Source organism: Montipora foliosa, chromosome 4, assembly GCF_036669935.1.
Source record: "Montipora foliosa isolate CH-2021 chromosome 4, ASM3666993v2, whole genome shotgun sequence".
Taxonomy (NCBI): Eukaryota; Metazoa; Cnidaria; class Anthozoa; order Scleractinia; family Acroporidae; genus Montipora; species Montipora foliosa.
The window spans coordinates 32,278,021-32,291,957 of record NC_090872.1 but is presented as its reverse complement, the minus strand read 5'-3'; the positions used below and the strand labels follow the sequence as shown (position 1 = coordinate 32,291,957).

Sequence of the window (13,937 nt, the reverse complement as noted above, 5' to 3'; positions counted from 1 at the left end):
AAAACAATAATCTATTGAAAAAAGAAAAACATTGCTTCCTTATTGCAAAGTGGATGAGTCGTGGAAGTACCTTATTATCAGTAGTCTTTTTAAATTCCTAGTTGAGACAGGAGCCATTAACGGGAGGGTACAACATACTTCATAGACCACTTTAAAAAATATCATACTCTTTATAATAGTCTTTGTTTGTCCTCCAAAATGTTGCATAAGCATTGTTTCCAGTCCAGTTTTTCTTGGGACTTACAATGGAACAAGGAAAAAATAAAAACAATGCTTATGCAAAATTTTGTAGGGTAAACAAAGAATATTATGGTATTTTTGAAAGTGACCTATTGTGAGGGTCTGGTTGGGGTTAACTGACAACTGACAAATAGCCGAAAATTTAACCGACAGCTGAGATTTATAGTCGGCTTTATTGAGAACTGACAAAAAACTTTTGTCTTTGATAATCGTTTGAATTTCCGATTTTTGATAGTCTTTTCGGTTAAAAGATATAACGTAGACTTTTTTTCGTTCGGCGTTCATGCTAGACCGCAACCGTCACGCTGAGTTTTCCAATACGTCTGTTAAAAATTACTCATTAACAACTTGACTCCAAAACATCTCTTACATGAAGGCCACGCGAATAGGAAAACGAAATGTCTGCTTGTGGCGTCATTAAAAGCTATCGTTTGCTTTAATCGTCTTGATTCCGATGCAGCATTCGAGCGTCATTGAACATGCATGGCCATAAATATGCGTCTCTCATGTTATCTATCTGAACGGGACGAACTGTGTAACACGCATAATCCGTCTGAGACAAACTTGGGCAAACAATTATTTCTGCGTCTGTTAAATTCGTCTAGTATGAAGAAGGGTACAAGAAGCATTAAGCGTCTGGACGAACTACCTTATTTACTCGAATAAGCGCCGAGGCGCTTATTGAATTTTTCGCGCTTCAAGTGCGGCGCTTATTCGAGGGCGGCGCTTATTTGAGGGTGGAGCTTTTTTTAAAAATTGGACGCCACACAGAAATATTTCTGTACGGAGAGTAACAGAAACGTCATTTGATGGTCACCATTTGAGTCTTACGGCATTTTACTTAATGGACGAGCAGTGAAATACAATCACTTCGAGCTGAAGAACATCGAGTTTGACGCAAAGAAATTCCCTATACTCTGTTAGAGTTACCTTTTAGTGTTTTTTTTTAATAGGACGAAATTCCTCGAATAAGCGCTGCATTGGGACTGCAGCGCTTGTTTAGAGGTGGCACTTATTTCCTTTTTTTGTCCCAAATGTGGCGAATATTGGAGGGCGGCGCTGCTAATTTCCGTTTCGTAAACGGTCGTTGGCATTTTTGACGGTTGATGCCGTTCTAAGTAACCAAGCCTATTTATTCGGTTATCTTTCAATGAAGTGTTAGAGTGAGCTTCATTTAAAGACTTTAAAATCGCAACGTTTGCAGTTGTTAACTCGGTAGTATAGTGGCTAAGTGCGATTGCTCATCAGCCAGTGAACTGAGTGCGATATCATTCACTCAACTTTTAATTTTTTTTCCAAATTTTTTTCTAAAAAATGACATACTCTGCTAATCTAGTTCTAGATTACGTATTTTTTTCCTCATTTGCAATGGACAAACTTACCAGTGAAAATTGTTTTAATTTAAGTGTCGTCTAAATGGCAACGACCGTTAACGAAACGGAAATTTGCGGCGGCGCTTATTCGAGTAAATACGGTGTCCACTTAAGTACACCTTCGAATACGCAATAAACTGAATAGTTCGTTTTCTCCGGGTACTCCGATGGGACGCTGTGATTGAGGCTGGGACCCTTTCCCCAGCAGTTTACCTTGAGTAATCCTTAGAGAGGCTGAAGATGAGTTGGCACTTCATCACGTGACAACACGCTCTTTGACGCAACCAACGTTCGTAGAAGACTCGTCGATTTCTTAGTGACTGTTGGTGATGAGCGACCTACACAAGTGGATGAGTACCAGACTGACTCGAAAGACGACAACCTCGAACTTAAGGACCATGGCATAGCACCTCCATTTCCAAATCCCGAAGTCCAGCACGAGCTCGTTTTCGAAAGTATTTGTAAGGTGTATTGCTTGAGGTCCTAAAAGATACTATGACTGATGTCATCAATGGGCAAATTGAAAATTAGGTATTAATTTAGCAATTCTTTGTGATAAATTGAGATGCTTGGGATGGTGATGAAGAAATAGAAAATAGAAAATAAGGATTTTGTATTTAATATATTTTAATTTATTTATTTATTTACTTATGGTTCAAAGAGGAATGATTTTTGATCAGGTCCTCAGTTAATTATTAGCAGCCAGTTAACCTGACAACTGACAAATGGCCCAAAAGTTAAGTGACAAATGGAAGAGATTTTAGCTGACTAATGACATTTGCACCCTCCCTTCACCCCCCCCCCCCCCCCCCCGCCCCCCCTCCCTTTCCCCCATCCAGACCCTCTATTGTGTTTGTGGACTATACATCGTTTTTACAGAACGAGTTTTTTTTAGTTTGATTTTCCCGCGAAACCAGAACTTTTTAGCTAATCAAGTCTTTCATGAGAATTTATTACCGATGGGTTGAGAATGGTCACTTATGCAAAGTGAAACCAAACTTTTTTTTTGTTTGGACATTTTAGCAAACTTAAGGTACTCTTACTAACAAACTTTTTCGTGTGACCGATTTTTTTTTTTCGTAAATTGCCATGATAAATTTCAACCCAGTTAATCACCAAACCGTGTGCTCTATTATCAATATCGATATCGTTATCATTGTCATTGAATTCAACTTTTATAATCGAAGTGTCCGTTTATGTGGGTAAGCTACATGCAAGGCTCAATACTGTTCAACAAATTCCTCGTAAGTTCTCACGCAAAATATCCTTTTGACCGTAGCTAGAAATCCGTCGTGGTCATGCATATTTTGAGTCAAAAACTCCATAAGTCCAGAGCAAAAGAATTACACAAAATTGTGAAGTGGATGAGTAAGAAAAATTACACTTTTTATCTCATTCACATTTTCAGAAGGAGAAAACTGCAACTCCCTGTAGAAGACCATCAAGTCACTGAAATATGCATGCGCCACGGTGCCGCCGTCCCTCTTCAAACCAATATCGTAAACTGAGTGGCCAGAATCCATGAAATCAACATTTTTATCCTGTGCCACCGTGCTTTCCTGTTTCTTCTCTCCGTTGATGAACAATCTCACTCTTCTATATTCTCGATTCCATGTGATAGCAATGTGACTCCATCGATTGGTAGGGACCACACTGTCAATAAACAATTTTGAGATCAACAAACGAATATCTGTTAATTCTTTGTATTAGGGATTAAATTAAGGACGCTTTCAATACAACGAAAGACTTCGGGAACTCTTCCGGGAAAAGGATAGAATGGAACATAAATATTTTCTGGAATCAAGTATCGGAATTTCGGGTCTACCTTACGATGTTGACCTTAGGTTCCCCAATCGACGAACAAGTTGTCATTTCCGTTGTTCTGGCCCCATTACTAGGGAGCTTAAGCAACGACAACGGCGACGGCAACGAGAACGTCATCTCAAAATATAAATTTGCGTGATTTTAATCGCTTCGTGACTATTTCAACGTTTTTGAGATGACAAGGGTTTGGTAATTCCTAACAGATGACACCAGTCGGAACGGCACTCCATTTTAGGAGAGAAAATGAAAATTTATCCTCAAGTGCTGACGTTCTTCGTAAAACCAAAAACTTGGCTATTTCACGTTGTTCTTTTGCTGACGACGGCAACGAAATGGACAAAAGTGAAAAACGCACGTGCAGGGCGTGCGAAGCTATTGTTTTTAACCACTAAATATGCAAATTCGTGACGTTCTCGTTGCCGTCGCCGTTGTCGTTGCTTAAGCTCCCTAGTATTCGAGACCGGTTTCCACTTTCTTTATTTTTTATAGTTTAATTAGTGAGGAACTCGCAAAGGTGATCGCGTTGGATTGAAAAAAAAAATTCTATTCCACAGGATTTTGAAAGAATGGAAGTCGCTTCAAGTATTTCATCAATAGAACTTAAGCGGCTGGGAATAATATGGACCGGTGTGAGGGTTAATTGGTTGTGCCCTCTTCGCTGATCTTTAAAATCAGTAAATATTTAGTACTTGTTGATAACTTCCCAAAGGGGCTTTTCAGGGCCAATGAATCGAAATAAATTAAACAACAGATCTACATCCAGGCTGGCTCCTGTTGTTCAAACGATGGATAGCGCTGTCCAACGGATATATCACTATCCGGTGGATAGGTAATGGCGAAACCGATTACGGTATCCAATGGATAGTGATTTATCCGGTGAATAGCGCTATCCATCTTTTGAACAACTGTGGCCAGAACAACAACTTCTAAAGAATATCAACTGGTCGCAGGCAAACCAGTTAGCTATTTACAAGTACAGCCGGGAAGTTGAATCAGGATCAAATTCAGCCAACGGTCAGGACGGGTCTTGAATCCGGGATCTCCGGATCTCAAGACAAGCGTCCAAACCACTAAATCGCACTGCCTCCACAAGGATGGAGAGGTTAGTTGAAACAGGAGACTGGAGAACGAGTAGGAAATGCAACACAGAATGAATTGATGTATTTTAAGTAATCACGTCTTTAGTCAATTCCGTTGTTCCTAAAGTTCAACATTTTCCCTTGCTTTTTGTGTTTTATCTCTATCGATAGGCATAAAAGAAATTTGAAACGACTTACTTTCCACCTGTAGATGGAGTTAAAAGATCTCTCCCGTTACCGTCTCTAACTTGCAGGCGGAAAGGGCCATTTTCAACAAAGAGTCGGAAGGAAAAAGGAGCTGACCAGTCACCATAAACCGGTTGATTTGAACGGGTCAGCAATTTGATCCACACGGCAATGGTCAAGTTTTTGGAGCGGATTGGAAAAGCGGGGGTTTCGGCAAAGGTTCCAGGGCTGCCGTTCAAGAACAGAACTGTTTGGCCATCTTGTTGAATGAACATTGCAGCTCCACGTAAACTACCGAGAAAATGAAAAGTTTACTTAGTGTCACAGAAATAACGCAAACCAATTACAAGGTCTCGTGAATTTTACCTGATTAAGGAAATGTCTTGTGCTAATGGACTACCATTCAAGGTTCATCAAGATGTCAAGCATAAATGAGATGACAAGTAATCCAGGGTGTTATTCAAATTGCAGGATTGGGTATTCCAGAAGAATTAGAGAGTGATAATTGTTGACAATTCATCCAGCCATATTTGAGGGGTTCAAAGCAAAGCACATGCAGGTTCAAGGACTCAGCGCAACCAGGTAAAAGAGGAATGCGAATTTTCTAAAAGGGTTCTGAAACAGGAAAAGCCATATCTAGCGTTTATTTTCTACAGTGCATTCTCATTCCTGGTTACAGAGTTCCTCATAGAGAAGAAATTTAAGATTATTACTTTTCTTAACCTTCGAAAGAACAATTGAGAGTCATATTCTCTTCTATTATGGCACAAGTCAAACTTTAAAGTTTTTGTTATAAGTCTTTATTGTACAATGCAACATCTGATTGAGGCCCTATTCAAGCGTCACACTTCTGCCGTGTCGAAGTCAATTGACTTGAGTTCGATACGGAAGAAGTGCGACATCTGAATCACCTATCGAATTTCTGCCTCAAGTTCCACAGGCTGACGGTATCAAACTTGCAGCAGAAATGCGGTACCAATTCAAACGTCGAATTTCTGCCATGTCGATTCAAATGTATTCATTGTTATAATGTATGAGCATTAAGTTTTTTTATTGACTGCCCATACCTTTAGCAGCATTCTACAACGTCTTATTTGACTTGATTTACGCTAATTGCGGGAAAGAAAACTATAGTTTAGTCAAGTGGGAGGCTCAACTGCCACCGTGAACCTGTCAAAATCCGAAAATGAAATCTTATTGGCTGTTTGAAATAGTTGCTTGCAAGATTCAAACAGTTTTATAAGTTTATGAAACAGAAACGACACGAAAAACTTACTAGAGAATGTTTTATCGAAATTTGAAACTTAGCTGGCCCTGCAGCGGACCGTCATGTAGGATACGGCCCGCTTATTTACCCAATCACAACGCTGGTACTATCTGAGAGACGAATAAATTCTTCAAGCGCTAAGAGCCAAACCGAATTTAGACTTCCATTAAATCAAATTTCCGAACTTGACCGGAATCGAATTGGAGTTTTTGCTTCGTTTACTGCTCGAATACCATTATGATATCTTTTTCGCGGTTCTTCAGTACATTTCGCACATATCCCATCGGTTTCCATCGGCGTCGAGGTCGATAGTATGAATGCACCGTGGGAACCAAGGATGCTGTTTGGTAGGAGTGATTTAGGTAGCCGTGGTTTCGGGTCAGCTCTTTGTGGCTTGGCGTCGGAAGTTTGAATAATTTTAGCCAAAACGCAGTTTGGCCGTTGGTGCTTGAAGATGAGATTCCGCAGAATAATAGAAATCGCAGTAAGCTTTAGTGCGATTTTACAGCGGTTACCAGTAAATTTGGTTGGACGTCAATCAAATGTTTCCATGACGAATTCGACAGCCGACAAGTGAACAGGACTACTGTCATGGAAACATTTGATTGACGTCCATTCAAATTTAGTTTCGAAAAGTTTTAAAAAGTCGTTGAGGTGCGAGGGTGTTTCAATGAAGATATCAATTCCGTACTTACAATTTCATGAGTCGTTCAGCATTAAGAATACATCAACAGAAATTTTACTGGGGTAGAATAATAGAAAGAGGAAAGGGAGCAACAACAATTCTTTCAAAGAAGCGGGAAAGATGGAAGCCATGTATGGGGCGCCAAATGTAAAAATATTATTTAAGTACTTTCCCCCTATATTTTGTGTTATTTATAAATAACACATTCAACTACCTTTGCGATTTATAAATCACAAGGTTACGAACTTCGCGATTTATAAATCGCAAAGTTGGTAACTTTGCGATTTATAAATCGCAAGGTTACAAACTTTGCGATTTATAAATCGCAAGATCACAAACTTTGCGATTTATAAATCGCAAGGTTATCAACTCTGTGATTTATAAATCGCACAGTTGGTAACTTTGCGATTTATAAATCACAAAGTTCGTAATCTTGCGATTTATAAATCACAAAGTGCGATTTAATAATATAACCGCAAACACATGAAATTCATGCCGCGGGCTCGTGGTCCAATGTTTTGATTTTTTGGTTCAAGACAAAACTTGACAAGACCGCTCTCCTCAGCCGTCTCACGAACAATTTCTGATGCATCGAGTGCTCAGGAATCATGACAGAAAAGTGAGGTAAGGATAGGTTTTATTTTCTTCATCAATTTTATTTCGATTTATGGCGAATCGGTCTGAATTGTAAGGTTCGTTTTATTGCCATGTTTTCAATTTTTAGAGCTCGAGATTACAGCATCTTTAACGTAGCGCATCCATCCCACCAACCGCTCCTTCTCAGGTTTGAACGATTTCATCTAGCTTCATCTTTACCTGTGTCGTTGCGAGTTATCATTAACGAATGAGAGAAGTGATCCTCGGACTTCAGTCGACAATCGAAGCAACCATTTTTGCTAGACACCTGAAAATACAAGTCGCTCTAAGACTCTAACGGAAGTCGAACCCATGACCTCTGAAATACCGATGCAATGCTCTACCAACTGAGCTATGAATCTTTGAAGCAGAATACTTCAGAGCAGGTCAATTTATTGGGCTCATTTCTTTCCGTGACGGAGTCAATCAATGAAATGAATCTCTATTAACATTAGCAGAAATTCCATCAGTGCCAAGATGCAAAAGATGCTGACATCATTTCGCTCGTAAAAGTGTCTATGTCGGTCGTAAATATGAAATTCAGGACAAAATGATTTTCATCCTACTTTTTCGAGCTCGGCAAATTAAAAAAAGAAGCTTACAATTCAGACCGATTCGCCATAAATCGAAATAAAATTGATGACGAAAATAAAAACTATCCTTACCTCACTTTTCTGTCATGATTCCTGAGCACTTAATGCATCAGAAATTATTCCTGAGACGGTTGAGGAGAGCGGTCTTGTCAAGTTTTTGTCTTGAACCAAAAAATCAAAACATTGGACCACGAGCCCGCGGCATGAATTTCATGTGTTTGCGGTTATATTATTAAATCGCAAAAGTGCGATTTATATAAATCGCACTTTGTGATTTATAAATCGCAATGTGCGATTTATAAATCACACTTTGTGATTTATAAATCGCAAGATTACGAACTTTGTGATTTATAAATCGCAAGGTTACCAACTGTGCGATTTATAAATCACAAAGTTGATAACCTTGCGATTTATAAATCGCAAAGTTTGTAATCTTGCGATTTATAAATCGCAAAGTTCGTAACCATGCGATTTATAAATCGCAAAGTTACCTTATAAATCGCGAACTTCGTAACCTTGTGATTTATAAATGGCAAAGGTAGTTGAATGTGTTATTTATAAATAACACAAAATATAGGGGGAAAGTACTTAAATAATATTTTTACATTTGGAGCCCCATAGCCATGACCGGTAACTTAATGGTGATAGTATTTTAGAAAGTTCAATTAAGAATACTAATGACCTTACTTGATTTGTTTGTCCGTCCCAGCGAGCTTCCAATGGAAAGTGATTTCTGAAAATTGAAACAAGGCCAGATTGCTTTTACATGATTCAGGGCAAGTAATAACTAGATTCTGGTAATGAATCCATCCGTTTCTTCCTTCATGATCACATGAGTTGAAAAGCAGTTAAGAGTTTTCAAAGCCTTCAGGTTACCAACAGTTACTCATCGGGCCTGAAAATTTCATTTCACGAAACAAACTTATCACATTACGGAACGACCTAGGAGGTCGATGTAGAAAATAAAACAACCTAATAATCAGTTTGAAAGAAGCCTAGAAAAGAAAGTCCAGGAGTTGCCCAAGCCATTGTTTGACGTGACCAGTGAGTGATCTATCAAGCCATTTGGTAGTCGGTCAAAAGGGAGTTCCGGCGGTAGACAATGGGCATGAGTTAACCCCGAAAGAGGTGGACTACTCACGAGTCTTTCTGCAAAATGTCACATGCGGCTCAAAACAGGCTGGAATTTTCTGACCGGGCCTCCTTTGTCATGTCACTGGTTTGTTTGAATGACCGCATGGACAAGACTTCTTAATGTTTCGTATTCTCGACCCAAGACCTCTTCTCTTCTCTTCTCTTGACTAAGAGAGAAAAGAGCTTTGGGAAACCCTGAAACAAAGTGTCTCCTCATTGGTTTTCCTGAAGAACAATCAAAAGCGTCTCTAATTGGTGCATTCATGTTAGCACGAGGAGTGAGCAGGCTCCTTAAGGCCCAAATACCCAATTTTTGGTTATAAGAACTCTACGACGCATGTCCTCCTGCCTAGAGTTTCCCAAAGCCTTGGGTTGATCCGAGGCTGTGGTGACGAGAATGAATGATTCGGGAAAGGTGAAATGTTTGACAGATTGCGTGAGCCAGAGTTGGACTCGATGAAATTGGAAACGAGGTCTCACAGGTCTAGCCAATCTTTTATATAACAAGAGCAAATGGGATTCGAATCATGGATTAATAAATTATGTTTTCCATTAATTTGTTTTTCTCAGAACTTGGCTTTTCACCAAAAGCATTTTCATCGAGACCCAGTGAACTGAAGAGGGGCGTTATTGCGCTATTCGTTTGCTGACAAAGTCTTGTAATAATTTTGCAATTTATTTCATTATCAATTAAAGGTTGTTCAAAACGTTGAAGTGATCTAATTGGAAAGAGGAAAGTGTGGCTCGCTGACTAAAGTTGTAGAAATTTCCTTAGCGACGAGGGCAATTTCTGCAATTTTCGAAAATACCAGTCACATTAACCCTAAATATTTGTACAACAACACCAAAGCAATAAAAGCAGCCCTGCTAAAAGACATGAAAAATAATAATGAAATTAATTTTGCCCGGGGCAATTAAAAAAAAGCTAATGACAAATCGCGTCTCATGCAATCAGCATTTTAATAGTAATTTTGCTCTCCATATGTTACAAATGTAGTTAATTTCAGATGCCTCAAGGAAAATATGGTATTCTGGTTGAATCGAACAAAATCTTAACTCCTTCCTTCTAATTCTTGATTTCCTTAAAAATATATTTACAAATAATATTTTTGAAAATACCTGATTCGCAAGAATTTCCAGCGTACCCTGTTATACATGCGCAATCGTAGCTGTTATCCTCGTACTTAGCCAAACAAGTTGCCCCATTCTTACAAGGTTCGTTGTCGCAAGGAGTCTTAAAAAATAACATGTCATTATGATTATCCCACTCGCTATTAAATTTACATTTTGAATTGGAGAAGCCTAGGATAATGACGTCTAATGAATTCTAAATGTTGGCCTATGTTGGTCTTCATCACGGTCAGAGAAATTTAAGTTACTTGACAGTTTCGAATTGAGTTTTCACTTGATCAATATATCTCTGGCGTGCAGAATTAACTTACAGCAGTGACTGCGTGAAAGCGATTTTTAATTCTTAGAGATTACTTTTTTTCGCGAAGCAAGCTATCGTGAATTTTTTGGCACATATTACCAGCCTTTTTTGTCAAAGCCGAAATTATTTTAATAATGCAAATGAGCCGACATAGTTGGGGTACGTCACGTGTTTTTTTAATTTTTATTTTTATTTTTTTTTCCTTTTTGAGGAAAAAAGATGGATTTTCTGATGACAATGCTTGTTCTTTTCAACTAATAAAAAAAATGGAACGTTTGCGTTACTCACCGTGATGCTGAAGTGATGATGCTGCTGGCTGGCCACAAAGTTATGCGATTCCTTGAATTTGTCACTGGCTAACAGTTCGCATAAAGTATTTTGCTTTTTTATGTCGCTAAACGCTGCGACGTTGAAAGAGAAACAATAATTGTGTTGTAGACAACTCAGTCCACATTCTTCGAATGCATCTACCATAACTTGGATTAAAGGAGTAATGTTTAAATAGTGATAACTGTTTATCGCAAAGTTGGCAAACGCAAACGATTGTCCTTCATCTCGCATCAGGCTTGTGGCGTTTGCTCGGTAACGTACATTTAAAAATAACCCAAGGATTAAAATCCTGACAGGAAAACAGAGGATCGACATATTAACAGGCCACCTTTATATTGAGGTTTCGCCAGAATTGCTTCGCAATGGAAAAACACACTCAGGATGACCTGACCGTATTAAATAATTTAAAAATAAATTAAAAATGCAAATTCGTTTACCTAAAACAGATGACACCTTAATTACGTCACATGTGAAAAGTTTTTCCCAGCCCAAGTGGTTTTGCTTGCCCTACTTGAAAGAATGACATTCTATCACACTGTTGAATCTTCATTTTTAAAATGATTTGTGTGAAAAAAACTGCATCATAGAAAAAAAGCGAAAAAGGATTTTCGCTGATGAGTAAAACATAATGATATTTCCGTGGATGAAGCACTAAAGGCAATGCAATTAATTAGTTGTGACTATAAAACCACATGCTGTTTTAGGTAACTGTAATTATATTTCTTGCATCAGGGCAGGCCATATAAATGCAAGGATTGGTGTTCTTGGGGGGCTTTGTTACTGCGGCGAGCTGATAAGATCGGGATTCCACCGGAGAAAAATAAGGTGGCTAACGTTTTCAGCGTAAGCCCTTCGCCAGGGAGCATTGAAAGCATTGAAGAAGTAATTGTGAGTTCTTTGAGCTAGGAAAGAAGTGCTTTTGCTTTGCCATTGGTGGAGACATGTTAAGGAAGAAACACGAATACATTAGAGGAGTAGCTATGTGTAGCGAGGAATGTCGTATGTTGAAACTGCCATAATTGGCAATCATTTTGGATGAAATTGGGTGTTGACTTCTTACGCGCTATAGGTGGTCATGAACGCAATGTACACGAGGAGCTTAACTTGGGTCAGGAATGTGGGTCCCCGCTGTTTAGGTAAAAAAAAATACCTAAATCTCAGTGGGAGTTGTAACAAGACTCACACTATAAGGGACGGACCATTAGAAAAGTGATGGGGGGGGGGGGGGGGGGAAAAAACCAAAAAAAAATTCATGCAAGGGAAAATGCCAAGAAAAAAAATTCGCGCAAAGAAGAAGGTAAAGAAAAAAAAATTCATGCAGAAGGAAGGTCCAATTCTTGGATTTTACATGACGTCACCGCCGCCATGTTGGTGTCCCCAAACAATGAAATGGCGGCCATGTTGGTGTCCCGATCCAATCCTCCGGGAATTGAAAGCTATTATTTTGCTAACGTCTTCTTTTGTTTTCGTTGAGTGTTAAAAAAGGTTGACAGGCCTACACGACTCCCTTGTACGTGGTCTGGTTTCTGTTGCCTTTGTCATCATGTTGCTCTCTTGAGTACATATTTGAATGGACGGCTCTTTTAGGCGGTTCCTGTAGGATTCATTTAGCAATGGTTTTTGCCCTATGATGTTTTACATTTGAATCTCTACACTTCTGTGTGATACGTTTTCTTCCAAGAAAATAGTTGGTCTCGAAAATAATGTTTTTTGTTTCTTGGTGTTGATTTTCTCAGCAGTAATGTGAATGCGACCTTATGGCCTCTGGCTTTTGCGCCAATTTAATTCTAGGCTCGACCGATATGTTTATCGGCGGTAGAAGCGAGTGATCTTCTGGTTTTAAACGTTTGACCCGGGCCCGGGTTCATTTTGTTTTTGAACACCTGTTACATTGTGCCCTGTATCAGTGAGATAGCTGGCTTTTTTTAGGCCTTGTTTGCCTTTTTTCTGCGTTTCTTCGCAGATCGTTATGCTCTTTGGAGGCGTTGTTTTCTTAAATTGTTTCACTCGTTTTTCTGACTTCTTCAGCATGTTTTGGTTTGTGGCCATGGTCTGTAACTATCCTCCTGGAACTTCACGAGTTAATTCGTTCTCGTCGATGCTCTTTTGATATTTGATGTCAATGTCTTTAGGTCGCTTCTTTGTCGAGGCATTAAGATAACCCGACTCTAGATGGAGGTTCTCTGACATTACATTTGGTTAGGCAAGACCGCGGTTTCGATCCTATCATGTGGATCTCATCAGTTGCCGATAGCTTGATTTAATGAATCCTACAGGAACCGCCTAAAAGAGCCGTCCATTCAAATATGTACTCAAGAGAGCAACATGATGACAAAGGCAACAGAAACCAGACCACGTACAAGGGAGTCGTGTAGGCCTGTCAACCTTTTTTAACACTCGTGAGGGTATAGAACACTGGAATTCGAGGCGGATCTGGTGTTTGGTTAAACCATTCAGCCGTCATTTCATCTATGCACCCTGCTTGGCGAAGGGAGTTAATGAGGTGTTTAACTCGCTGGAATGTATCTCCAACCATTGGTTTGTCTAGTGGCTGATAGTTATTTCTATCATCCAGTTGTATCTGTCCCTCAGTAATTTTGTTTTCTCTGTTCATAACGACGGTTGTTGTGCCTTTATCTTCTTTTTTGAGAATAATTTCTTTGTTGTTAATAAGCAACTTGAGAGCTCGTTCCTCGCCGGGTGGCAGATTATTTTTAGGTTTAACCAGTGGAATTCCGCAAGCTTTATCTTGACTTCTTCTAAGTAAGTCTCAAGAGCAACTGACCGTTGAATCGGTGGAATCCAACTGGATTTCACGTGAAATGGATGCTGCTCAGTATTTTGGTCATGATAGATATATTGAAGGAGCATCCTTCTGGCAAATTGGTTGAAGTCTGAAATTAGCTGGCGCCTTATCTGGTTTTCTTTCATGACAGGTGTTGGAATGAATTTCAAACCTTGAGAGAGTAAATTGATCTGCTCTGCAGTCAATTGTGTGTCTGAGAGGTTTTTGATGTGTTGCTTGCGTAACTCTATAGTCTCACAAAAACATAGATAATGAATCAAGATTTCACTGTTAAAAAAAGCAATATTTGTCTAAAAAAAAAATTCGTGCAGGGGGTTTCACCTGGAAAAAAAATTCCTGCACAAGCAGTGCG

General features: G+C 39.2%; 1 protein-coding gene across 1 annotated transcript; it reads right to left on the bottom strand.

The window, feature by feature from the left end:
• Positions 1 to 2,448: 2,448 nt before the first annotated feature.
• LOC137999181 (uncharacterized) lies at positions 2,449 to 11,042 on the bottom strand. Its single transcript, XM_068845027.1, has 5 exons — positions 10,738 to 11,042; positions 10,137 to 10,251; positions 8,571 to 8,616; positions 4,715 to 4,993; positions 2,449 to 3,266 (listed from the first exon to the last, which is right to left on the bottom strand). Exons 1-5 carry the CDS (start codon positions 11,008 to 11,010, stop codon positions 2,957 to 2,959), a joined length of 1,023 nt encoding a protein of 340 aa, XP_068701128.1. The 5' UTR covers positions 11,011 to 11,042; the 3' UTR covers positions 2,449 to 2,956.
• Between the last annotated feature and the right edge of the window lie 2,895 nt (positions 11,043 to 13,937).